The following is a 27,958-nucleotide window of genomic DNA, read 5'->3' as shown; positions in this document are numbered from 1 at the left end:
ACAGTAATTCCTTCAGGTCCCTTTGTCCTCTTGTCATCACAATGAGGCACCTCTAATTTTTGATCTTAGGATGCATTTGCTATCTATTCTCTGCCTGCTTTCTTCCTGTGTCTATTACACATACAGGTCTTACAAGTTTTCTTGTAAGATCTTGTAATCAATAGCTAGCAACAACTTTCTGGTTGTTGCTAGCTATTGATTCACACTATTGATTCTGTCTTGAAAGAAATACATCTGTCGTTTTTTTTTTTTTTGAGCAATTTTATCAAGTTATTGTCATCTTGTTTTCTCAAATCTCAGAGGCCTTTGCTTCCACTTGATTTTGTTTTTCCTGTGAATATCTTCATGCTGATCACTTAATATTCTGTTTCTGAAGAATATTAATCTTTTGTCTTTTACCCAGATTGTACCCAGAGTACAATCACTAGTATTTCTGGCACTGTAATGCAATATGCTAGAAATCTTGAGGTAACTACTAAATATACATGTTAGGAAACACTAATACTACTTAGCCATTATAATTTGTGAGCACGCTTTCTCCTTTGGGCTGTAATTTGTTGTTTGTTTTCCTGTTTTTACTATACTCTCAAGCATAGCTTAAAATGTGAACTTTTTTTTTTTTTTTTTTTTAGGGAGTAACAGGTGCCTTGGCAGTTTTGATGAAAGATGCAATTAAGCCAACACTAATGCAAACATTAGAGGTGAGTATGGCTTGCAGTGTCCGCCCTTCTCCAGCTTTCAAATTCCACACTGTCCTTGCAGTACTTCCCTCCAGTGACCGCACTTAACTTTCAAGGTCAAGCCAGGGTCATCTCTATAATGGCATTTTAGCAAATATTTGTTAACTGATAACTCTAGTTGCATTTATACCTTTTGAGTCCTTTTTTTAAAAAAAATTCCTTTGTTTGAGACTTTGGCTTTAGTCATAATTTTGCTTAGAACTGCAAACAAGCTGCAGTACATTGCTGAAGTGCTTGTAAGCATACTGGAAAGCAAGGTGGACTTCTGAGTCATAGACTTCCATCTGTTTCCCGTCTTCCTCTTCTGTAAAAGTTTCCTTTTTATTTTTGCTTTACATGTATGTTCCCATGATAGTCCCCACGTCCAATCATTAGGCCATTCTATTCAGAGTTATATTTTGCACCATTTAGAAATGTGCAAGAGTCCTTCTGTCTGTTTAGAGGTTTTCAAAAGAGGGCTAACAGCCACTCTTTCCAACCTTAGCACCTTCAGGGATTCAATAAAGCCTTTGCTCTGTAAAAGGAATGATTTATGCTTATCCTAGTGAGCTGTCTTCCAGCAGCTCAAAGAAAGCAGAATTAGTGCCGCTTGACTTAGTGACTGGTAGTTTAGTGTTGGCTTTTTCAGTAGTACGCTGAACAATGAATGACGTTTGTGGAGTCAGGAAGAGAGAAATATGGGGAAATAATAGAGAAGATTTGGAAACAAATGCATTTAGAGAGAAGTTAATGTATTTTATTGAAATTTTGACTATCAAAATTACGTAGCTGGAATATCTCACACCGTTCTTTGTACAGTGAGGAGTTGTAGAGTGTGGAAAATATCAGCACAGTCCCTAGATGATAAATCTCTTTTTACAACATATCAAAGTCATAACTACATTTTTGCTTTTGTGTTTGGATAGTGACAACCTGCTATTCTCAGGGAGTATCAGAATTTAGATCATAGTATGTGCTGCTTTGCTATAGGCATCCTAACTTGTTTCTTCAGCAAAAAACATCTGTTCTTTCATGTGTCTGCATGAAGCATATACACGTGTCAGAAGTTAATACAAAAAAATTCACCAAAACGAACTGGAGGTCAAATAGAATTCAAAATGTAATGGCCAGAAATATGTATTAAATCACCACCAAGATAACATATTGTGTGCTAAGCATCACTGACAGAGTAGCTTCTCTAATAGCACTTAACATACCTGTTAGAAAATACTGTTTTTTTTATAGCATTCTAAAAAACAATTACCATTGTTAAGAAGAGTTTATTTAAATTGATAGGCATTTTGTTCTGGCACTTGCATGCTTTTTTTTTTTTTTTTTTTTTTTTTTTTTTTTTTTTTTTTTTTTTTTTTCCCTCACAGTATTTCTTTATATTCACATTTCAATGCAATTAAAAATTTCTGCCATTTATGTGGTGCTCTTTCCTGGTTTGACCTATGGTATGCTGAAACATTTGCCAGCTTTCATGAAGCACTATTGCTTGTTAGGAGCGCCCTGACTGCAGTATCCAAGGATATTTTTCCCCAAAATTATTCTTATGGAGTTATTTTTAAAACTACCACCAGCTCAGAAGACTGCTTCACACTCCTTCCATTTGAGGACTTTTTTTCACCCTTTTAATACTGCTGGCTTGCAGACTAATATTAGTCATCTATCTGAGAACAAAAAGCTCCAGCTTGTCTAAATCTTTTTGAAGATAATGCTGTACTTTAGGTGGTACATGCCTCTTGGACTGTGGTGTTGCTTGGGTGTAGAGGTACAATGGTCTATTCTTACTGCTCAAGCATTGTTGCTATTCTTGAGCTTTGAGCTTGTTTCATGTTCCATTTTGTGACTAAACAGCTCTCATTATTTTTTGTTAACAGCTCAAGTAGCTAATTTGTTAACTAATTTTTCCAAAAAAGAAAAGGGATGTTTAGAATCTTCCAGAATGAGAGGTTTTAAACCAGGCCAACTCTAACGTACTCTGAGGTGATAGATGTAATAATATCCCTTTTGTTGTAAGGAACATTTCTTTCTTATATGTGTGAATTACAAGTCATTTCTTTCACAAATCATAATGAGATGTGACGCCCAAACTACATTTGAAATAATCCTAATAAGCAGCATCCAAAAGAAGAGGAATTTCAAGTTTCCAAACATGTAACAATTGCAAGTAACTGGGAAACATAATCCTGCTTCCTTCAGGGGAAAGCAACTTCTTACTGTAAGTGTAAAGACCTTTACCACCAACACTGGAGGTGACAGCAGTAACATCAGAAATCCTGTGAAACAGTGATAAGGGCATTCAGTATCTGCAGCACAGAAATGGTGAAAAAAACAAAATAATGTAATTACACAGAAGACAAACATAGCTCAGACTATGCCGTGAGCCTGTTCTGCAAGTTAGGGATGAAACTTCAGCAAGGCAGATCCACTTTGATGTTGGGGAATGGCAAAAAGGCTGCCTGTGGAGGGGCAGCAGGAAGGCTTCTGGATGACTTCTAGCTGATATTGACAGTGAATTTTGTATACTGTAAGTATTAGTGGCTGTGGGTGCAAGTAGCTGTTATTGAGAAAGCTATAATCTGATCAAGAGCTTTTGTATGCTGTTGAGGTGTGGTGGTGTGAGGAATTGCTTCTAAGAACCTCTGAAAGAGGGAGAAGAGTGACCTACTCAGCAGATGTCCACTAGCTTTGAAGCTTTTGTGTACACTGGAGAAGAGCTCTGGAAGTTGAAAATTCAAAAGTGACTGAATAGGAGTCCTGTGTGGAACTGGTGTGATTGTTGTGTTTGTGTGTGTTTGTTTATTTGTCTTTATACATTAATTGATAAGTGTATTTTACTTTGCTCTTTTTGAAGATGTTTCTTGCTCAGTTGACTTCTGTCATGACCCTTTTATTCCGTCAGCAGAAATGCCACCTCAAGAAATTAGTGGTTGACTGTGTTTTATAAGCAAGAATGACAGGAAAACCTCCAAATGAAAAATAAGGGAAATGTTAGCTCAGTGTTATAGACTCCACCTACAATAAATGTTGGCTTCAGCAGAACTTGTATCTAGTATTGAAGAACTGAGATTACTTTGTTTGAATTGCACATAATGATTTTGTAGTGTTTATCCACATTTGTCATGGCAGATTTGTTCCTTTGTGAGCTGATCCCATAATGTTTAGCCTTTATTTATATCATGCGTAACAGAGCAGCTGCTGTATGGGACAAGTCTTTGTAGATGCAGTCTGGCTGCTCTGCGATGGTCTCCTCATGTTACATTGAACGTGCCACTCACAGTAAGGATGGTAGAAAGTTTTATAAACATTCTTCTAGCTGCCAGATAACTTCAGATATTTATTGACGATCAGAGTTTATTTTCTTGTACTAAAACTTGGATAATAAAATTTCCTGTTCTGAGAACAGTCAGCAGAATGCACCCTTGTGCCATTCTTTGTTTCCTGCCATAGCATATTAAGAATATAAAGAAAATAAGTGAGGTGGCTGGACTGATAAAGAGTGACTGAAGTTGGCTGGGGAAGATGCTGTTGTCTCTATTCCAGGCTGTGCTGGAGGATCCTGGGGCTCTGCTGGAGTTCACTCTCTTAAGTACCTAGATTATTCTCCTTCCAGGATTACTATGTAAAACGACTTATTTCCATGTCAGTAGTTTAGAAGTGTGTTTTGATTTCAACTATGTGGCAAGGGGTCTCTTTGTTACTGGTATTGTGGATGTTGGATCTCACAATCTAAATCTCTCCCCATCCATGTTGTGTGATTGAAATTGTGGAAGAACAATTGTGCTAGAGATGTTGTGGCCCTTCTGGCCCCTCTCTGTATAGCTGCTGAGGGATGAACTGGGCTGCCCTTTCATCACTTGTGATTCTGCTTCCATGTGCTGCCTCTGCTGGATGTATGTGCTAGGTTGTAATGCGAATGGCACTGCAATTGCTTGCCACAAGAAATTAAGAATTCCTAATGTTTAACGTTACTTCCTGAGTGATAAAACATGAGAATAAATCCTGTGGATTTCTATCTAGTACTGGAAAACTGCAATGTTATTTAGTTGAATGAGATGAGGGTAAGTATTGTATTAAGGTAGAAGTAAAATCTGAGGAAGGATAGGCTTAGGTTGGTAGAGAGCAGGGTAGCATTTTATTTAATTAAGTTACAAGCCCTTTGAGATAATTTTGTATTTTGCACTGTGCCTCCTGTTAGATTAATGCCCAAATGTTATAAGATGTTGAAAGTGTACCTAGTTCAAGTTAAATTTTTGTGTAAATGCATAAAACCCTATAGATTTTGCAGTATATAATCATTATCAGACAAAAAACAAAAACAAACTAAACACTAACATAGGTGTGTTGTGACAGTAATAATCTATACCGTTCTTCTTGTTACAGGGCACGATTTCTGGTTTATTTACTTTTTTCTGCTACTTTTCCGCTATTTCTTCTCTGACATGTATGAGGCAGAATTGTCTTTAGGTTCTAACTCAGTTGTCTAGTCTCTGAAGAACATCCTCTGCCAATATGTATGTATGTTCCCCTCTTCCTACTTTCAATTAAAAAACAAAAAAACAACAATTTTCTTAGAACAAGTCTGAAAACTTATTTGCCAGTGGCAAAGGAATGCTATGTTGTATGTGTAATTGCTTCTATAGGAAGCAGTAAGAACAAGTGTTAGTTGTTGTTATTTGTGAGAGATTTGTATTCATTGTTAGTGAAATTAGAATACATTTTCTATCATAACCTAAGTATGTCACTAAAGTTATGTAGTGAAACATAAATGAAATACTTAAGTTATGACAGAAAATATTATTTATGAAAGAGAATAGATTTTTTTTTTTGTTTATAAAGCCTGTTTTCTTAATAATACTGCTGTGTTTTTGGGGCAAGGGAGAACAACTTTTATTATATGCTTAATAGTTTCCAAGTTTCCATTTTCTTGCTCTGCATGCTTTTGGTTTGTATATCACCTTGATTATTTTGCAAGTCTATCGAGTTTGTGTTCTTACCTATCCATAATGAAAAATATATATTTTTTTATCATTCAGGGAACACCAGTATTTGTTCATGCTGGACCTTTTGCTAACATTGCCCATGGAAATTCTTCCATTTTGGCAGATAAAATTGCCCTTAAACTAGTTGGGGAAAAGGGTTTTGTAGGTAAGTAAATATTTTGTTTATTAAACCAAGTTTTGTTTACAAACCAAGTTTGTTGATTAGTTGGCAAGCAGTGGTGTAAGTGAAAGGATAAGATAGCCATGAAAAGTGATAATGCTACTTTATTTAATGCTGGAATGAATTTTTAAAACCTAATAATCTTAAATAACCTTAAGGTGAATGTGGGGAAAAAAACAAAACACTTCTCTTGCCCTGCCCTTTGCCTCAAGTGTTCCTGTTGTCATTCTGGAGTTAGCCAAACCTGTTGAAGGCACCATTATACTGAAAAAGGTGTACTATACTGAAAAAGGTGTACTATACTTCTTTGTGGTAGTATTCATCTGACCTCTTTAGATAAAATGACAAAAATCATTCACTCTTTCTCTTGGGTTATTTCTCAGCCAGTGTAGTAAGCTCAACCAAATCAGGTTTTGGTTGTTCCTGAGCCAGTGCAGAGCAACAACAGAGAGGAAGTAGTGAAAGAAGGAGTAAGACCTCCTTATTTTGGTGAAAGTGAACCATTAGGTTAGTTCATCTTCAAAACTTTACCATGAAGCCTTCATGTTTCCGTGAAAGCATGTGAATGGGTGAGCTTTTTTTATGACAAGAATTCAGCATGCACAAGTCTTACAGAAGGAACAACAGTAGACACGCACATCCAACTATTGTGGTGGCAGGCAAAATAAACTTGTGGCTCAAGTGCTGAACAGTGAACCAAATTTTATAAAAATTAGTCTTTATTTTTAAACTTCAAAATTCTTAAAACATACAAGGTGTTGCTACGTTGCAGTAGTAACGCCTTTGCACCGCTGCAGCCATTCTCATCTGCGTACTGAATTCCCTTCCTAACCTGTTATCAAAGAAATGTACATATGAGACAGATTGGGGAAGGAGACAACAGAAACCACATCAGACCTAATTTAAATTAATTGCCTTAGAGCCAAATCATAATACAGTGGGAAAGAGCGATCAGCTTTCAGTTAGTTGAGCTTTCTTGAACCTTACTACAATTGCACTACTGCTCGTACTGAAGCAAAGGAGATAGAAGGTTCTTTCTGTGCAGCTAGGAACAGTGGGAGAGCAGGCAGAAGCCAGGCGGACTTAAATTAATCCTGAAATCGCTCTTTGAACACCTATGGAACAAAGCTTTTGAAGAAGTGCAGTAATGTGAAACAGAAGGCTCTGTGTGCTAGTGCCCTGAATCTAGAAGAGAAATATATATGTGTATGCTTATGGCATACCTACATATTAGCCTAAATTACATAAAGAGAACTAAATTACTTGAAAATATTATTTATGTTTAAATTCATGGCTAATTCTAGAAAGGATGAGGGAGATGTTTGCGTTGTTATATAATGCCTTGTAGAACTTTTTCTCATAATCAGTCAAGCCTACATATTCACAGAGAGAGATTGGAAAGATTTCTTATACTAACTTGCTCACTAGAGAACAAGAAGATGTAAATAAATCTTCTTACAGGATACTTGAAAGCAGTAAAAATTATTCCAGTGAAGTATGAAAGGTTTAAACCTGTTGTAAGTCATATTGACTTTGGGAGGGAAAAATATAAATAAATGAAAAATGTCATTTTATTGATCTCCAGGTAACAACAGAAGTGTTGAACAGGTAGAAATTCTGTTTATCTATATTCTATTGTCTTGTGGGCTTACTTCTTTTTAAAGAATGTTTATGGGTTTTCTATTTTCTTATTTCTGGCTGTTGGTCTTTATAGAAATAAGTTTTGAATCTCCCATAGTCTTCAGTGCCTAGAATTACTCTTCAGTGGAGCAGCAAAGTACATGCAATAATTTTTATTGGAGTATTATTAACAATATCAGTTCCTAGAGTCAGTTTTGTATTGCAGTTAAGGTGATGAAGTCTTCAAGGTTGTCCAGGTATGTCTTGCACATTTGTGTATCTTTTTTAAAATGCCTGCTCATTTCAAGGAAAATGGTGGTTTCCTTCATTGTTGCTGTTGGGTCTGCTAATTTACCCTTTAAGAATCAAGTCTCCACTCAAAGAACATTTCTGCATTTTGAGTACATTTATTTTATGGGAATAGAATTAGTAGTTCATTAAGGCTTATCAGTTTGTGTATGGCTTAATAAGAAGCAGAGTAAAAAGTAAAAGTCTTGAGGTATCCAACATTTTTCATAGAAGAGTGACTTTTTTTCTGCAATAAGCAATCTCTTCAGTGGGGAAGTTATTTTTGTCTTATCTGAATGGAAGTAGGTTGACAGTGGTCTTGAGCCTAATTACAGGTTCTGGAGCCCAATAAGTACTGCCTTGGGTTTGGATTTTTCAGTATTCAGTGCCTCCCTGCAGCACTGAGAGCACACGCATGCATTCATGCTTTTTTTTTTTTTTTTTTCTTTTGCCTGGTATACCTGTTTGTCTTTAATGTTGTTTCGGTTTGGGTTTTTTGGCTTTGATTGTCTTTGGCCCCAGCTTTTCTCTTTGAGGAAAAAGTGATGTACTGCAGCAGTTGAAAATCTTGGTGTGCTGATAGCAAAGGGCTCTTGTTCCATACTTTTGTCTACAGAACACAAATCCTAATGAAACTGGGTCCAAAATTAGGCTACATTCTCTCCCCTGAGCAAAGAACATGACCATGATTTTTAGATCTTTTTAAATGTTAATAACAGCAATAGTTCCTGGAATGCTCTACATAGATTCTGCAGATAGTCACTAGTGTAAATGGCTTTGTTTAGTGGAAGATCTGCATTTTGACAAATGCACTTTCTAATAATAGTTTGGCAGGACACATGGGCAGAGACTGTACGTAGCACTTACTGGTTTATCAAATGTTGTCCCACTCTCCTGCCAAACTGAGGTTTGGAAAGTCAACTAGGTGTGCTCCAGCTCAGCTCAGCGTAGTGCGTGCCCGAACCTCGTGTTGCCATTGTAATTTGGGAAGAAGGCTGTTGTTCATACTGATGGTGGGAATTCAGGTCAGCTGTGCTGCAGATTCTGGCTATATGAATCAGTTTAGTTACTTGCTTTTGCTAGAAATAAAGATTTTCACTGTTCTTTGTTCTTTTGCCACCAACTAATTGTTGTGTGTTTCCAGTCCTGTTCTCGCATTGGATCTGATACTCATTAGGCTCTTGGCAGAGCAATTTCAGTTCTGTGTTTTGCCATGTGTAGGATAGCTACATGATCTTGTTAAAGAATCCAAGAAGCATTGGGAATAACTTAAGGTAAGTGGCAGGACTTGCATGGTCTGGAGAGACATTTTGGGGACCATGAGCTATGAGCTTAAGTCTCAGCCTTGTGTAGCTGCATCCAAAGGAGAAACATGAGAAATGTGTGACAGAAATCAAATCTTTTTTTTTTTTTTTTTTTTTTTTTTTAGTAGAATAAGTACTTTAATCTAAAAATGCAAGTTCATACATATGAGATGGATTTTTAATTATTTTACATTTTATTTATAGCAGAATTACTTTAGAGCAGAACTCTACAAACTCTGTAGGCCATATTGCTCTCTTTTATGTGGTCTGAATTTGCACCAGTTTCACTAATGCATATATTGTTTTCCCTGCTGGTTTAACAGCCTCCCTCCTCCAGCTGCTTGTTTCCAGTCCTGTGCAACCCTTCACTTTTGCCAGCACATCTGTTTGTGTGGCCACTTGATAAGCTAGACTGGAGAACTGATCTTGATTGAAAGCAATGACAAGAACAAAAACTTCCTGTCCTTTTCCCAGATGATGACTGGGCAAACAGTTGTACATGCAGCAGAAGGAAAGTGAGACAATATTATGTAAGATGGTATTTTTATTGAAATATATGTTTATAAAAGTATAGCCTCATTTGGAACGATGAGGTACCAGTAAAGCTGCTGTAGATGCAATAGCTAATCAGACAGAGCCTGCACGGCTGCAACAGCCTGTCTCCTTTCTCAGCCTGTCCTCAACCACTTTTTTCTTTACTTCCTGGCAGCATAAACCTATTGCCCTTTTTGTTGGCTTCAATTTCTGCTGACTTAACACAGCAGCAGTTCAGCCTAGAGTCACAAAAACACCAGAGCTGGTGCAGGGGAGGGGTGAGGTGGGATGGCCTGCAGTGAGACACTGGCCTCAGTTCTGTAGGTCCAACTGTATGTGTGACCGCATTTCACTACCAAGGCAAAAAAAAAAAAAAAAAAAAAAAAAAAAGCTTCTTTCCAAAAATGCTCATTTAAAATTTATTTTTAAATCTGACTTTTTCTTGCCCTACCTTGCCTAATTCTCTGCTCACTGTGCAGCTGAACATGCAATATGCTGTGCCTTTTGAATATTGTCAGTGAATAGTGTTGTACAAGTCTGGTTTATAAAAATCTAAACAAAGTGCGACTGCTGAGCACTGTTGTGAGTTCTCTCTAATGGAAAGCATTCCCTGCTTTGGAGTCAGGTATCCAAGGGAAATCACAGTCCCTCATTAATTTCAAACAAGCCGAAGCCTCATACCTAGGTCACTTCAAACGTAGTGCCTTATATTTATTGCCATGGAAACTACACCAGCTGCAAAGAGTACAATAAGATTATTTGATAGAGCAAATTTTCAGCTACAAAACACTGTTTTTCAACAGCCACCATCATTAGCTTTGCATTTTTGCCAACAATGAACTGCATGCCACACTTATAAAAAAATCTATTCCAGTGCTATGATGGCATTGTTGCTAGAAAAATATTGCCTATGCAGTCCATTTCTCAACAGCTTAAACAAACAGAAGTCAGAAGATGCCAAGTCTGGACTATATGATGGATGTAGTAGGATAGTACAGCCAAGAATGGCAGAGACCTGCACAGTCTTCAAACTGGTATGAGGCCTGGCACTATCATGTTGCAAGAGGAAGGTTGTCTTCTCTTACCTGGCTGTGGAAGTTTTACCTTTCATCTTGATCAGTGCCATGATGTAGCATTCAGAGTTGATGGTTTGTCTGAGTTCCAGGAAATCCAAAAGGATCACCCCCCTTTCTTATCCCAAAGGACAATGCACATCACTTTACCTGCTGAGGGGTACATCTTGAACTTTTTCTTTGATGAATCTAAAATTCACATGATGTTACTCCAGTAGATTGTCATTTTGAATCTGTCTCATAGTGGTGACACATCGCATCACCAGTAGTGATGCAATCTGGGAAACTGTCACCTTCAGCCTTGTATTAGTTCTGTATGTCCTGACAAACTTGCATATGGTGTTCTTTCTGTTCCTGTGTGAGTATTTGTGGGACCCACCTGGCACAAACTTTGCAATATTACGCATCTTATTTTGAGTGCATTTAAGCTGATATTCAGCTCTGTACATGGTTCCTCGGTTGTATTCTGCTAACTTGTGCGGATAAGCTGTTCAAGATGCTATTTCATAGTGTGACATTGCTATGCATGACTGTCTAGCATGTGGCTTGTATTCCGTGTTGCTGTTGCCACTGCTGAAATGTTCCACTTACTGCTTCAGTGTGCTCAGTCATGCTTTGGTCTCAATAACTGTTTGGGAAATGTTGATGGATGTCAATGGGTGTTGTGTTTTCCACATGGAGAAATTCAGTGACATACCTTCGCTTCATCTGCACTTCAATGTCAGACATCATTTTGTCTGCACCTCTGCTGCCATCTGTTGCATAACAACAAAATGTAGCAGAATATTGGAGGAGGGGCCACCTCTATTGCCATACCACCAGCATCCGCCTCTGATGTCACAGGCCAGCATAATAAAATTGGAAGCGTTGCTTTCAGAGCAGCCATTGTAGCTCAGCTTGTCCATTCCATCTCCCATCACTGCTGCAAGTGTGAATGTCCCATCAAAGTGGCTGCATAGCTTGGGTAAAGATGTTATGGAGGACTGCAGCATGTGCATATTCTGACACTGTGCATATCTGTCTTGACAGTCACCAACCGGGCTTGCCTAGGCTGTTAAACTGATTCTAATTCTTTCGCTTTTGATTCAGCCTCATTGTTAAATTTTGAGGGCAACTGGGATCTCAGCAAAATATTTAGGAAGGAGAGCTGAACATTTAAGCAGAGTCCTGTGTTACTGCTGAGCAGCTGAGTCACTTATTTTTTCTTTCATGTTGTTAACTTATTTCTTCCCTAAGTTGTTCTTTATTGCTGTCTTCAGATCTAGGAGTGTCAACGAGTTAAGACAAACACGTGGCTGATCCACATAAGTTGGTGGATGCCCAAGGATAAGCCTGGTGTGAATTGTGACTGAGGTTTTTACTGGCACCCTTCGTGATATGTTTTCCGGTTACTCCAAGGCAAGAAGTGACAAGTGTCTTCTGACAGGCAGTTGGCAAAGCACAGGGAAATGTGCCTTTTTCACAGTTGTGTTGCCATCCTGCTCAACCAGCGATTTTCTTTTTTGAGATAGTTTCTTAGGGAAAAAAGCTTACTGTAGTTTGCAAGGAGATGAAGGGGTGTGGAGTTCTACAAGTTTGCATAAGGCATGTCCCCTATGGGGAAAGCAGAGGAAAAGTACAAAACAGCAATGAAATGGAATTTGTTCTGGTTGCCGATGTTTCAGATGCCTTGCTATGGATGAAGATTTTTCTCAGAGAGGGGTGTCTTGAATTGCACCCAGGAATGGTGGGGACTAGATTACAGAACCCATTCCAACTTTTTGCCCTTCAGGTGCCACAAGGACAAGGTTCTTTCAATCTTTGTTTATTCTTGTGAGAGTGTATGTTGACAGTCTTTCTAAGAAGGAAGAGGAAATATCAATAAACAAAGACAAAAAAAAAAAAAGAATAAAAAAAACAAAAGAACAACAAAAACAAATCAATCACAACGACAAAAACAGCAAAAAGGGAAGCAACTCTAACTTCATCAACACAGAATGCAGTTGGCCACTCTCTGTGATGAATCTGGTGCTCTGTTCAGGAAGAGGTCATCGTTTCTGACGCTGAACACATCCACCATTGTCAGCATTTCTTACATCGCCTCTCTACTGCTCATCTGTCCCTCTCTGCTGGCTAATAGTCACAAAACACTCAGAATGTAAAACTCCAAGTTCTTTTCTCTATCGATCAGATTCTCTCTTGAAAGTCTTTTAAGGCAATTAGAAGGGATGAGCTGGGTTTTTTTTTGTTGTGTTTTTTCTTTTTTTCAGTGAGCGTTGAGTGTGCAAGTGATGTTTCAAGGATATAATAGGAAGAGAAGTAAGCTAAAACTGTGTCAGTGTGTCAGGAATTATTACAATAAACAACTTGGCAGATTGCCTTTCTCTTTATCCTGTGAAGGTGTTTCAGCTGAGGGGAGGAGCTGTAAATCAGAAGAAAAGTGAAGTGTGAATATGTTTTTTTTTGAATCCTAAGCCAAACTCCTCCTGAATTTTGTTCTTCAGGCTTAGACTGTGTGTTTGGCAGTTGCTTTCTTTCCTACTCCTGAAGAGAGCATCTCATTCCACAGAGGGTGCTGTGCTAGGCAAGGTTGGGCCTGATGCTGTCTCTCCCAGTACAATATGACAAGAAAGCAAGGGAGAGTTATTTCAAATAGTTGGTGCTGTTTCTTTAGTTGGCCCACTTTTTTTAATGGTGTAACGGTCACGCATGTTAATGGTATGAAGTTAGGTAGAAGCAGTAAATTTTTAAAAGCTAAATAATTGACTCTTTATTGCACTAGTGCTCTTGTTAGAGTAAACTGATGGTGCTAGCTGCTTTAACTATCTGCCCAGTGCATACAAAGTTGTATTTCAAAAGGTATGCATTTTACATACTCCTGAAGCAGACTTTATATAACAAGTTTACAAGCCACTTTACAAAAATAGTATGTGTTTAATACGCTAAGTGAATAATCTTCAAAAGTAGACTTTTGAACATCATAAAATACTTCAATCTTTTTTCTTACTAGAAGTCTTTTCCAAAAAAGGAAATAAAGCCCAAATACTTTTGCTAAGAGTCTTCTGGCACAAGTACAATGTGTGATTTATTACATTTAAACCTTCAGTTCAAAGATTTATTTTTAAAATTTTCATTGCTGCCACTAGAAAGAAGGTCCTTGCTGTGGCCCTTTAATCTTGATGATTCCATCCAGTTTTTACATTGAATTATTCCATCTCTGACTTTTCCATGGTCTCTACTTTCCCAAGAAACAAAATGTTGTGCCACTACATTCAAGTGTTTTTCTGTTTGAATAAATATGTTTTTTAGTTTAAGTAAGGCTAATGTTTCCTGATATGAGGTGCTTGACGGCATTATCAGAGTGGGTGTTACTGACCTATTCTGATACCTGTCTGTGCTACGTACCAGATAAGGGGCATTCAGAACTTCACAATGCTTACTCTTGCCCCATTCATTGTGCAGCTACCCAAGCAGCTGTGCTAGCAAAACTGTGGCAGTGGGTTGTGGGGAAGGAATGTAATGCCATGTTAGCAGTGCTGTAAAGCTGTGAAGATCCTGGTCTAACTTGCACAAGTCATAGTGGAACCACAAACTGCAAATGAAATGATCTTTACTTCTAGAAAATAGATAGGAGCACCTGTTCTTGGGCCTTGGGTCCTCTTTCTTGCTCAGTAACAGACAAGGAGAGAACTGCCCAGTGCATGTCATGTCACCACTAGCGCACGTTAAGTGAGCCCTGGCAGCAATTGATCTTGTGGCCGAAGTACTGTTGTGCATGTCAAGATACGTGCCTCTTAACAACTCCATCCTGGAGCTAAAGCTGTGTGGCTCTAGGTTTGTAATCTCAGCCTCTGTGCCTGCGTGTATAATCCCATTCTTTTTGGTTTTAATTTATAAGTTTTCTGGAGCTGGGAAGGGGGGGAAAAGAACTATCTCACTGTTGCTTATGGGAAGATGCTAAGTGGAAGATTTCAAGTGCTACAGTAGTAGGAACTTTCAAATGATAGGGCTTTTGCAGAGCCGCAGTGTCTGACTGAACATAAATGTGCATCAGGAGTTCACTAACAAGCTGACATGGTATTTTAATGGTGTGTATGCTTTATGCTCTTCTCTACCAATCGCATTCACAAATTAAAAATATGGATTGTATAATTGCTGTGGCTTAGCCATTGTTATTCATCCCAGGACTATTCTCTCAAGGTGAAAATAGATAGGAAGGGACTGTTATTCATTCAGAAAGTAAATGGAAAGCTCAGTTCCTAGTAAATAAAATGCTGTTCTACTGCGGAGAAACTGATGACTTTGCAACTTCTGTGCTGTTGTGTTTTCCCCTTTCTTCCCTCCTCAAGCTGGTAATCTCACCTCACTTGAAAACTCTAGCTTCTAAGAAGCAAATAAGCAGCTCTTTGTTCTTCTGTTACCTGCTGGTTGTATTGCTTTTATTTACAAGAAGAAAAGAGCCAGAGGTTAAAAAATGCAAATAGTAAAACATCATATGTTCAAAGAGATTCTCTTAATTCATCACTTAGCAAAGGAAATAAAGGCAGGCTCCCTAGCTAACAGAATTATTTTTGCTTAGGGTTATTTGGCAGAAAATCCATCATTCTCTCTCTCCATTTATGAGTTTTTCATATTGGCTTATACCCTTTAGCAAGGGTCAGCAGGGCGTAATATACATAGAGAGTTCAAGTCCCATTTCAAAGACTGAATTTTAATTTTAGTGGATGCTTTATTTATAATACCTTTTGAAAATTAAAGCTGTTTATTAGATTTTTGTTTGTTTGTTTTAATGGCTTTTTGATACTGAAGTCTAATGTTCTTTTTATGGACTACTTGAATAGGAACCAAGTTTGCTCGGATGTTTCCATCATGTCAGTCAAACCCTCTTTTTTTTTTTCTAATTAATTTTCTGAGTCTTTATGAATCTGCAGGCAGGAAAGATTTGTTTTCTGAGAGCTTTTATAATTAAATCATAAACAATGTACAAACATGAAGGGGGGAATATTTATTTCTATGTGTGTATTTTGTGAACTTAACCTTCAAGGCTCCAGAAAAATCAGTGCAAATGTGAAACTTGATAAGAACATAGATGTGCATTTCCATTTTTGATTATGGAAATTATAGTTGGCAGTGTTTCAATATAATCTACTGCATGTTTCTATTTAACATTGCTTTTTTTTTTTTTTTTCCATATGCGTACGCACACGAAGTGTTCAGTTAATATGCATTTCAGAAAGAACTTTTGGAGCAGAACTCAGAAATGTTTTTTCTTCTAGTTCTGTGCTACCCTTTGTACCAGCCCAAATGAAGTAACATTATGGTCTGAGGAAAGGAATCAGATATCTCTTCAGATGATCTTGGAAGAAAAATGCACATCAAATTTTATTTGCAGGTGTTTTGTTTTGCCTTGTGATTTTTATGAGGTAGTCTATGATAAGAGGCAATATAGAAAAAAAATGCAGTGATTTCTCAGAAAGTATGCTTACTTCATAATCTTATTTTTAGTATTCAAGTAACTATATGTGCTGTTCTATGCTGAGAATTTCTAAATTATTTTAATTGAAAACAGTGTTTCTCTTTGAAAACAGAAACCAGGCTTGCTTACACATCTGATCTTATGCCTTAAGAGAAAGAAAATTAAAAATATCACACATTCACTTCCAAGGAAATTTATTTCTAAACCATTTCTAAATACTTAATTAGATTGCATATAATATTAGACTATATATGGCTAGTACGATTTGTTAATGGGAAGAGTGTTGATTTGATAAATAGCCAAAGTGCTTTCGAAGGTCAGATATTGACAGTATTTGAAAGCATTCAGCATCTGTTCTCTGATTGTATAAAACATCCTAGATGGTATATTAGTTTGCTGTTCTGACCTTGTCATTATGGACATTTTAGTTTTTCAGTTTTATGTAAATGCTGTATAACAAATATAATTTGATAGAGAGAATAGATTGGATTCAAATGTGGGAAGAGAAAATGCAGGGTTACAACTATTTTTAAACTTGGGCAGCCTATCTTTATATGCTGGGTCTTTCTGTAAATCTCTTTATGCTTATGTTCTGTGCTGGCAGCTTTATTGAAGCTGAGAATCTCAAACTTCTCAGCTTTGCTTCCTGCAGTAATAAGACTTATGCTTGTATTGTATCTCCAGCTCCAACTGCAACCTCTAAGTGAGAATGAAGCTTTAGGGATGGAGCAGATGCTTTATATGCATGAGGATACTGCATCTATCTACTACATCTCAAGCAGAGCTCCCAAGAGGCTGAATAACAGCTTCATAAATAAAGGGTTGCAAGTTCAGCTTTTTCTGCAGCCAATTAGAAATTCAGTATAGGACTGGGGGCCCTTTGGTTGCACAAAAATATGGGGGAGGGCTGAGTATAAAAGAGCAGCTGGGATGGCAAGATGATGGGCAATTAAGAAGAGGAACTGAAAAAATATGTGTATTAATAAATTATAATGTTCACCAAAGAAGGATCCATTGGTAATGTACAAATATTTCAAAAATGGTAATGGGTAGGTCGCAGTGGGAGTTTTGTTGCCTTGATTACATGAATTGTGGTTAAGTGTGGAAATTCACATTAGACATTAAACAAATGGCTTAGCTGTGAGCAGTTTAAAGGATTTGACTTGTAAACTAGTAGAATTATGGTTTGGTATGAGTTTTTTTGTTGTTTTGTTTTTGTTTTCCGTTGGGAAATCTATATAAGAACATTCTCTTCCACACAGGATTTATTGGTGTGTGACCTTAGTACTGTCATTCTCCTTAGTCTGTGACTCCTTCTATAAGATAGATTGCATGCATACACACACATATGGTTCAACAGACACAATTACTTTCCATGGCAATTTTAACCAGCTGAGTCTGTTTCCTTCATCCAAAAATTCCAGGAAAAACAAATGATTATTAATGTTTGACACAATCCATCAATCTTATACTTTGAGGAGAGATTCAAATGCTGGTCTTGTACAATATGTTTTAAAAATTTTGGAAATTAAAACCATACCTACCACCAAATAGATGTAGAGAAGCTTACATCTGAAAAGCTTCAATAGATTCTAGAATTGCTTCTGCTGCATTTATCATGAGCGTGAATATTTCACAAAATTTTTGCAGCACAGTGGGCTTACATCACTCGCTTTTTTAATCTCATCTGCTCCTTTCTGGCTTATGTTGCGTCTTCTCAATGCCAGACATTTTTTCCCATCTCCTAAATAGTAGTAAATGAATGTGGTGCTTTATCTCTTTGGAAAATCATTCCGATATCTTAAATTGTGGGTGTGCTTGAAACACATATTACACTCTTGGTAGAATTTCCACCAGCAAAGATTTCTCCTGCTAAGCTCTCCATATGGCTTTCTGCAGTAACTTAAATCCCTTGCATTGGATGTTGCACTGGGTCATCTTTTCATTCCTCATGAATTTCTGAACCATGGTGCAGGAGTTTTGGCAAGAACAGTGATGAAGGTATCCTTTCCTAGGCCTGTCATGAGTGGAAGAAGTTCTGTCTTTTAGCAGAGGTTAAGTGGAATAAAAAAACCCACTGAACTAGCTGCTTCTCCTAGGAGGAGGATTCACTGGATGCGTGTGCTGAAAAGATAACACCCAAGTCATGGACACAATCATTATCATAGGAAACAGTCATTCCTGGGATTTTAGAAGAGCAAAGTGAGGAAAACATGAGCTTTAGTAAGGAATCTAGGGGACTGGAGGAGCTGTAACAAAGTGGCAGCCCAAGGCAAATAGTTGCATGTGTTATAAGGAAGGTTTACACTGAAATGATTGATGACTTGATGCCTAGCATGCCTCGAGTGATTGCACCTAGTGACAGCAGCATTGATCATTCTGATCTGGCTGTGCTCTTTGTTGTGTGGCATCCACTGCAGCCTCATGGCACATGGAAGTGTAGCAGTGGTTAGTTAAGTGGATTTTGTCTCTGAGTTGCAACAGGATTCCTTGAGTAGCTGCAAAAACATGTATTCAGCCTTTGCTGCCTTGATCATCACTCATAGCTTGATTGTTTTCTGAACAGCGACAGAAACACACATCATTTTCCAAGCCATATGCTGAAGTGTGCTATCTGGAGAATAAGTTCTTTTTCTTCCCCTCTGTCCTGCTTTATGAATCAGCGCGATGTTAGTGCTAGGACAGGCATTAATCCGTGGCCCTTTGAAATGGGTAGAATGCTTCCATGGAGATCTTCAGGCTCTCTGCCCACCTCTTGAAGTGGGCGTTTTCCTAATGCTTATAATGCAGGGCATGTTCCAAGCGCATTTTCTATAGCTCTTCCTGGAGGAGTGGGAGGAGCCAAAATCCTCAACAGAGAGCAGATGATGAGAGATGTATTTGGGGCTGCAATTTCAACCAAATGCATCTTTTAAAAGGGAGAGTAGATGAAAGTCTTGTGGTAGGTTATGCAGGGAAACAGTCCAGTTGTGATGAAACTTTGCGTAGTACTGCAGGTGATATAAGTTAATACACTTCTTACAGCTTGGGAATTGTTAAAGAATGGCCTTAAATGAAGATCCATCAGTGCTGCTGTTAATCACTCAATGCAATTCCAAATAAAAAAAAAGTGGTGAGGTTTTAATTTTGTAATTACCGGAAGGCTAATAATTCTTTGCCAAAGGCCATGATGATCTCTTAAGGATGAGATAATGTAATTGCCTTATTCCTATGTCATTAATTGTGCTCCATTTTAGAAACATGGTCATCTATCTTATGAGCAAAAGGATACTCTGTTACCTCAAAAGAAACGTGTTATGAATGGCGAAAGGCTGCAACCTGAAAATCACAGTTCTTTTGTTTGAATTTGTCTGGGTCATATTGTCACATTCATGACCATGAAAAATGAAGATCTGAAAAGGAGGAATTGTTTAAATTTGGTAAATATACTCAGTATGCATTCAATAGCACCTAGGTAGGAGCCAATACAACATATGAGCAATGAGTCTTTGTGTGACTAGGACACAGAAGTTAAGAAAAAGTAGGTGTGAAACCCACCAGACTTAGCAGAGGCACTTTGAGAAACATGAAGCCACATGCAGCTCTCTATATTTATATTTGAATTGTTTGTGGTTATAAGACATCTTCAACTTCTTTTTAATCTCCAGTAATAAATCTAAATAATGAGCTCATTACTAGTGAGCTGTGAGAAGACATCAAATTTTACATTCAAAATATGAGAGCATGGTTTCACAAAGGTGGCGAGCAACAAATTAACAGTTTGGCACTGTTGAAGTGGGGCTTTCCCTCCCTTCCTTTCCTGGCTTCTGCTGCTTGTTTGAGCATATTCAGGCACTTGTCTGGCCTCACATGAGCTGATTTAAATCTAACCCAGTGGGAAAAGAAACTGTTGTGTGTTTTTCTGTTTGTTTGTTTTCTGGTTAGCAAATTCCAACAGTTTATCGTCCCATTAGATGTGTGCCAGTAACCTGTGAGAAGTCCAGACTTTGGGGAGGGGAGGAGGGCAGAATAGTTGAGAGGGAGCAGAAATGCCCCTTTTCAGCAAGACAGGGTACATATTCAGTTCAGCCACAGTGTCAGACCATGCCCTAAATTGGTTTGGTGTAGGTAGAAGTTATCTGTTGCACTTCTGTGTATTTTCAAGAGAGGGAGGAAGCATGCAGAGCTGGGAAGATGTGCAGAGCATACTTTATATCACACGGTGCCACTCCTCTCAGCTCCTGTGTTTTCCAGTTTTGATTTTTTGCCCCCTGAATTTTAAATCCAGCATATGCAGCATATGTATAAAAGCAGACCTGTAAAACCCACAAATAGGAATTGTATCCTTAATTGTGAGAGAATCAAAATTCACAGATTGCCTCTGGCAATCTGGCTTGCAGAAAATAAAGTGAACTTTCTGCTAGTTTTCTGTAGCCTGGGAATAATCTGCACAAGTTATTATATGTATTCATTTGTCTAATCATGGGATGCTTTTGGAAAACACTAACTGCTGACAGCAATTGGTTCTTAAAATGACTAACCACAAGAGGTTGTGCTATAGCTTTTAGCTCCTCATTTAATACTGCATTTAAATATTAAGATTCAACATTTTTTGGAAAAAGAAATGTTTCTGAGTAGAAGGTCAAAATATCATGTTAGAGGGTCCCAAGGGAATGAACAATTAGCTGAAGAGTAATCCTGGAGCCAAGCACCCTGCGTGGTGTTTGCTCTTAGAAATGTGACAGAGTGTTCCTGCCCATTGGGAAAAGTGTCCTTTGGAGGATGACAGCACAAGTCAAACTGCTGGCATCATGTTGAAGGGTTGTGGAGTACTTGAATGTAAATCTGTGTTTTCAGCTGACATATTTTGGTTTTATGGAGCAGTTGAAAACTTTACAGATTTTTTTTACTCCAGAGAAATTTTAATCAGCAGAATTCTCTCTGTCAGAGCCTGAGAACTGCAGCTTGCAGGTAAGTGTCAGGACAGGAGGCAGACGTTTCTAGTAACTCTTTCAAGGGCTGTTTCTGCACCGGGTTGCTGTCTATATGCCATTGTAGAAACATCCACACAGAGTCTTGAGTGAATGGTAATCTAATATTGAACACAAGCTCACTGACATTTCATCTGCTTTCAGAGAACAAAATTCATTTTGCTCAGGGCTTCCTGCATGTAGCTGTCAAACTGTGATGCTTTTAACATGGGATGCCAAAGCTGCTATATCTGCTGATTCAGTCTATTCCATTTTCTCGTAGGCTTCGTTGAGACAATGGGCAAAACTACAGCATATAACTATCAGCGTTAATTGAAGCTGTTTTCTTCCTGAAAAATGCTCAACCTTAATATAGGCATGTGCAGTTTTCTGCTGTTGGACTTTGTGTCCAGTGGTGAAGTGTCAGTGTTGTATGCTAGCTGAGAAAGCATCAGAAGAAAAGTCAACAGGAAAACCAGGAGCAGGGTGTAAGAAAGGGAAAAATATCTATTCCATTCCAAAATCAGTCATAACAATTTCTCTTCACATCAGAAAAAATTGCCAGTCAGAATGGATAGACATCCCTACCTATACTAACAAAGATATGATATCCTGTTAGATGTCACAGATCGTCCTAGTTTATTTTGGCAGTTGTGCACCTTGGCATTTTTCACTTAAACAAGACCATATCGGTACAGTACAGTGAGCATGCCTCAAGCTCCAGGTTCACAGTTCACGTGCTTCTGTGACTTTGAACTCTTCTTTTCCTGAGTACCAGCAGACAGCTGCACCAGAACAGATATGTTTACATATGGGAGCTCAGAGTTTCCATTTCCTTTTACATTGTTCAGGAATTCAGACTCACAGTTCTTGTCCTAAAGCTTCACCTCATGTGTATGCATCTGACTTAGCCCTTTACAGTACAAGTGTTTTGTTCTGACATTGATTTGTTGATAGAAAGTGCTGACTAGGGAGAAGTTGCTTTCACTAGAAGTTGGTCTCAGTTTACATGAAATTTGATTGTCAAGGAAATAACCTTAAAAAGGGGAAAAATAAAAATTCCGAAATCACTTTCTCTAAGGGTTTTAAGAAGAGGGTAAAAGTGAAGCTACTATAGGACTGCTTTGTGTAGATATAGCACAATATATGTATTTTTGGTGGAGAAAAAATTACGTATTTTATTAGGCATGGCTGTGAAATCTAATTAGCTGCTTAAGCCATGACACTGAGTATTTAAGCTGTTGTTGTGCATAGGTGATAAAGTATTCCCAGATGTGTTCAGCATGGTGGTAATTCTATCAAGAGGTTCTGGTAATTGCAAACAAGAAACAAAACCATCAGAGTGATCTGTTCATTTGCCTGAACTCTAAAGTAGAATTAGAGACTTCAGCCAACAGTATAAATTGCGCAGAGAGGAAATCCTTGCTCTGAGGATTTTGTGCTGCCCGGCAGACTTCATCACCTCTTTTGCCCAGTTCCACATTTGTTAGCTTTTACTTTTGCTTTCATACCTAATTTGCATGTTTTGGATTCTTATTGTGAAGGAAAGCTGTGGTCTATTGGTTATTTTGGTAGTTGAATTGGGTCAAGTAGATGTTGTGAAAGTGTTCTGTAGAAAGCTCTGTAGCTGTTGTTGTGTTTTGCATACTGTTATTTTGAAACAAGATCCCATGAGTTACTCTGATGTGTGAGAATGAGCTCAGCTTTTGGTTGCCCTCATATGCATCTTCTACCAGAAGAAATTACTTGAACTTACTGGAATGTTTTGATTGAATTTATTTCCGATATTTAATTCTAATTGAATTTGTTTCTGAGGATGTGTAGGTGTGTGTATTAATTGCTAAATTTCACCTATGGGCCATGATGTAAAGTAACCTCATGGTAGTGTGCTTCCAATACATGTAATGTTAATTTTTTTCATTCTGACGTTCACTGTGATACTTATGCACTCTATGTGACCATGTAGAGAGACAATCCAGAGAGCTGTAAAGGCTGAAAGTTATGCCCAGAAATTAATCTTTTAGTACTGTCTAAATCATTGCCCAGACTTCGTGCAAGGGGGAGATTTGCAACAGAAGGCAAGACCTGGGAACATAGCAGCCCTGAGCTTCGTTGGCTATGTTGCATTAGGATTGCTGTCTCAGGCAAAGACTGAACTGCAATTACCTATGTTTTTCCTCTGGGCTTGCTGGAGGTGAATCTTTTACCCCTTTACTTTCATCACAATTACTGTGCTTGTCAAGAAGAAATCAAAGCAAGCAATTCATGTCATGCCAGCATCCTCGTCTCTGTTACAACAAGCCTCCTGCAAGACAGCAATCTGGGCAGCAGAGCTTTAGAGGGACCTCAGGGGACAGGGCAATGGGATGCTGATGCTGGGTGGCTGGGGTGTGTTGCATGGCATGATGTGGGAGCTTCACACCCAGAATTCAACCACTGCAATTGGTGAGATAACTGCGCTCTTAGTTGTCTGATGTACTTTGAGAAGTACATAGAAGAGACTATCGTTCTTAAAGGCAATTATAAAATAATTAAAAACAATAGCAAAAAAAACAACCCTGTTCAGACATGCAGTAGGAGTTGCATCATAAACTTTCCTTTAGGTGAGGTATATTTTATCAAATTTTTGCTTCTGCTTTGATAGATGTTTGTTCCCAGAATCTTCATCAGAACACATAAAAACTGTAATTACCTCCTCTTCAAAAATCATATACAAGAAATTATAACATGAACAAAAGAACCCATGTATTACTTTGCACGCCTCTTCTTTCATTTAAAATCATTAGCTGTTTTATCTCGCAAACCCTGGATATAGATCAGCTTGATGCTTCCACTTGATGATCTGTGTTTGTTTTTCATTGTTGCTTTAATTTGAAAGCAGGAAACAGTATGAAAGTAGTTGTATTAAGTGTTTCAGCACAAAGATTTTAAAATATAATAGCTTGGCATATTACTTTGTCTTTTCCCTATTCCTCTGAGGAAATAAAATGGACTTAGTAGCTTTAATCCAGGCAGCTTTTATACTGCATCCTGTTTCCTTCCTCGCATTTGAGAAAGCACTGAGTTTTCTCTCCAAATTGAGAAATTGTGTTCACAGTGGTCATTCTGGTCACTTTGCTGAACACCTATGTTGTGTTCATTTTTCCAGTGCTGGGTTGTTTGTATACATCAAGTTTAGGCAAGTCTGCATTTTGCCCTCCATATCAAAGGAAAGCATCACAGAGCATCAAGATATATATATATGTAGAGCTAAGCAGATAAGTTGTCTTGGTGTTTGCCCAGGCTTTTGGGGCTGTGTGAATAGAGTCTGCACCTTGTTGGAGCCCTGAAGTGCTGCACGTGCCATTCTGGCTATCCCTGCTTTTTGCTTTCTGAAAGGTAGAGAAAGGGGAATCCCAAGTCTAAGGAAAATTGGCACTTGTAAAAGGTTGTCATGGATTAAGTCCCTGGAAACTTTGCTTGAAAATGTTAGGAGACTGCTGCGTGTATATGCTGGCAACATCTGTAAGAGACAAATTATTTTCCCACCCTCTCAAGTACTTGGTAGTTTATCTGTTGTTTATATTAAAGATGGATTGTGCTTATATATTCCTGACAGAGCTCTCATTAATCACCTTGTGCATTGTAAGAGAATGGAGGAGAAGAATGGAGGTTACTGGAAAGCAGACATGTGATCACTCCTGACATTAGCTTTGCTGTTGTGAATCATTGTGTTTGTGTAACTACTTTTATTGTTGTTGTTGCTTCTGTGTTTGGTGTGTCTATTTTTTCAGGGCTATTCAGAAAAAAAAAAAAGATAACACATTTATTACAGTGTTGTTGGGGGATGTAATTGCTGTGTCTCAAGAAATTTCTGCTCTCCCCATGCCCACTGTCCTTTTTTTTTGACTCTTGCTTCCTTCCCCAGCCCCAATGGTTTCCTCCATCGGAGCAGAGCCTTGCAGGCCCTTGTTTCAGCCTGTGACAAGCAAAGGGCTGGAAGGGGCTGGTGTCATGAAGACAAATGCACTAAAGCTTGAGCTTTGAAAAGCCTGTCAGCTGCCAACAGAGGGACCTTCTTCCACAGCAGCAGTGCTGGTCTGGAAGCATCTTCCTTGGCCCTGCCAAAAGCTTCCAGCCCTAAAGAGATCAGGCAGTTGCTTGCAATTCCTTTCAAAGCTGCTGGCAAGGGGGAAAGGCTGAAGAGGAGTTCTCTGAGTTTTGCATGCTGATGAGGGTTTGGGTTTATGAGGACACATTATTTGCCCTGCTTGGAGTCAGGTCCAGGAGCCTCTGGAGCATATATTTAACCACTCTGGCCTGTCTATTTGAAAGCCCCTTCACACGTTCCAGAAGCATGCTTTAATCCCATGTCCTCAGTGTCCTAGAGGGAAATTTCCTAGAGGGAAATAGTTACAAGTGGAAAATTTTCAGCCTAATTCCTTGAATTTCTGAATTGCTGTATGCTTATGTTTGCCTAATAAGAACAACTTTTGGGGATCTCAAAAGAGGCAATTGAAGTAATTGATATTTGACAAACTAGAGCAAATTAGCTCTAAAGAGATTGTCATTTAATACAGATTATCTTCTATTTTATCTCTGTTTCTACTAAAAATACTTTGTTTGGCATATCCTAATTCTGCACAGATTTTTTCTCGTGTCACACTAAATTAATGTCTGGCAGCTCATTAGTGCAAGGTCCTCTTAGAGAATTCACTTTTTAATAATAGAGAAAAAAGACTGATACATGACTGTAGATGCTGGTTAGTGTTTATAATTAAACATCCATTCCACAAAAGAAAGAGATGACCAGAAGTTCAGCAAATCCAGTGGAATTTAGATCAGTTTGTTGTAGTGGAAACATATATTCAGTGAAATCAAAGGAGAAGAAATAATGTAAGGAAGTCAAATATATGAATTTTCAAACATTTTAAATAAATTTAATTATACAGAAATAGCCATTTTGGTGAGCTAGATATCTGTAAAAGACTTTGATGTAAACTGAACTGATTGCTTGTATTTCTCCCCCCTATGTGACTACTTTTCGTGGCATATTGTACATATCAAGAATAATAGAATTTATTTCTGAGTTGGGAATAGTTTTTTAATCAGATTCAGTAATATAAATAGACCTCTATTTGAAAGTTTATCGAAAAATGAATACTGGTGTATATTTTAAAGCGCTGTATGGTAAAGTAGAAGTATCCCCCCACGGTTAACCAAAAGCATGTTTTATGTGTGGTTTTGTTTTGTTTTTAATGTTTAACAGTAACTGAAGCTGGCTTTGGTGCTGACATTGGGATGGAGAAATTCTTCAACATCAAATGCAGAGCCTCTGGCTTGGTTCCCAGTGTGGTTGTACTTGTTGCTACAGTGAGGGCTTTGAAGATGCATGGAGGTGGGCCAAGTGTAAGTTTGTCACCTTTCTTTGAAGACAAAATCATTGGTAAAGTTTGAAATATGTGAAATATCTTCATTTAAGAAATAATAGGGATAGTTTGCAGAGCACTAATTAGATATAGTCTTCAGTTTAGCTCACTGCATAGTTGTTGTCTACAAAGGCACTGCAGGAGTGGAAAGGCATAAATGAAAGAGGAGGAATGAAAGTTCTGAAGAAGTACTACATGTTTTAAGAGAGGGAAGTGTGGTTGTATGGAGGGGAAAAAAAACTAAAAAATGTATACTTTTTCTTTTCCCTGCACATTGAAATAGTGTTTCTAGGTGCACTGAGGTAGTCACAAGATGAAAGGTTGGCAGATAAGGAGGAACAAGAAGAGAGTTCACGCTGTAGTGCGTGAATGGAAGTAGGGAATGTTAATGAAGGTTTTGAGATTTCTTTCGCTGCAATCACGGGAACCCATTCTGTCCTTTTAGTCTGCTCAGGGGATGCTAAAGCAACTGAAGCAAGTGTGCAAGTGTTTCCCCAGTGTACCCAAAGTCAGCAATGTATCAATTTTTGCTCTTCAAGCCAAGGTGACACTTGTATAGATTACTGATCTAGAATTACTCCAAGGTCATGTAATTAAGATGAGCTCTGCTAGCCAAACAGACAGACAGTAAACTCCTAAAAATACTGTTCTGCAGCGTGGAAGAGAATCATGCTGCTAGGAAAACAATCTGAGTAAAAATTCTAGAACTTCTTTCACAGCCCCAAAACTGTGGACTGTGTGGTCGTTTTTATAGCAAATCCTCTCATAGAACAGAGATTTCCCTTTTTCAGTCTTTAAAGTTGGCATAATTTTATAACTTTCTATTATTTTAGACCACTTCTAATGCAAATTTTGTTTATTTTAAAATAAATATTAAAATAATTTGTTTTTATACATGAAAGAACATTTCTTGTGCTTTATCACTCAGTCTAGCAAATACTTGAATGACTTTTTAGTGATCTCTATTTTTGAGTAGAGATTTCAGTTATGTAATACATCATAGCGGCACCCAGAGTGATGGATACTTTAACTGTAGCATAACTGTAAAATGGATCAAGACCAATGCCTGGGGCAAAAGTGACCAAGTCCAATCTGTACTCTATATCTGTATACCTTCTTGCTTCTTAGCAAAGAAAATTACTTACATGCAATTTCTTGCTATTGTCAATAATTTCATCACCCCCAGAGAAGATGTAAGATGTTCCTTTTCAGACTGTCTGTGTTAGATATTCCTTTAGCCAGCTGTTGGAAGTTGTTTTCCATTGTCTTTGCATTGCTCGTGCATTATTAAGCATGTAGAACAGGGTTATAGAGTCATAGAGTCATAGAATGGCCTGGGTTGAAAAGGACCACAATGATCACCTAGTTTCAACCCTCCTTGGCGTTACGTTGTCCAATAAATCTTCTACAACTAGTTGCTGAGTTTTGCTGTTTTAGAT

The 27,958-nt window shown here is 38.0% G+C and overlaps 1 protein-coding gene across 1 annotated transcript in view; it reads left to right on the top strand.

The window, feature by feature from the left end:
* MTHFD1L (methylenetetrahydrofolate dehydrogenase (NADP+ dependent) 1 like) overlaps nucleotides 1–27,958 on the top strand; it is a 140,368-nt gene that overhangs the window by 51,626 nt on the left and 60,784 nt on the right. Inside the window, exons 19-21 of the mRNA XM_048936153.1 lie at nucleotides 633–701; nucleotides 5,762–5,873; nucleotides 26,360–26,499. Of these exons, the coding sequence (XP_048792110.1) occupies nucleotides 633–701; nucleotides 5,762–5,873; nucleotides 26,360–26,499 (321 nt within the window). The remainder of the gene's footprint in view (nucleotides 1–632; nucleotides 702–5,761; nucleotides 5,874–26,359; nucleotides 26,500–27,958) is intronic.

The sequence above is a fragment of the Lagopus muta genome, chromosome 2, assembly GCF_023343835.1.
Source record: "Lagopus muta isolate bLagMut1 chromosome 2, bLagMut1 primary, whole genome shotgun sequence".
Taxonomy (NCBI): Eukaryota; Metazoa; Chordata; class Aves; order Galliformes; family Phasianidae; genus Lagopus; species Lagopus muta.
The sequence above is the reverse complement of the archived record's forward strand: the minus strand, read 5'-3'. Positions and strand labels throughout refer to the sequence as shown.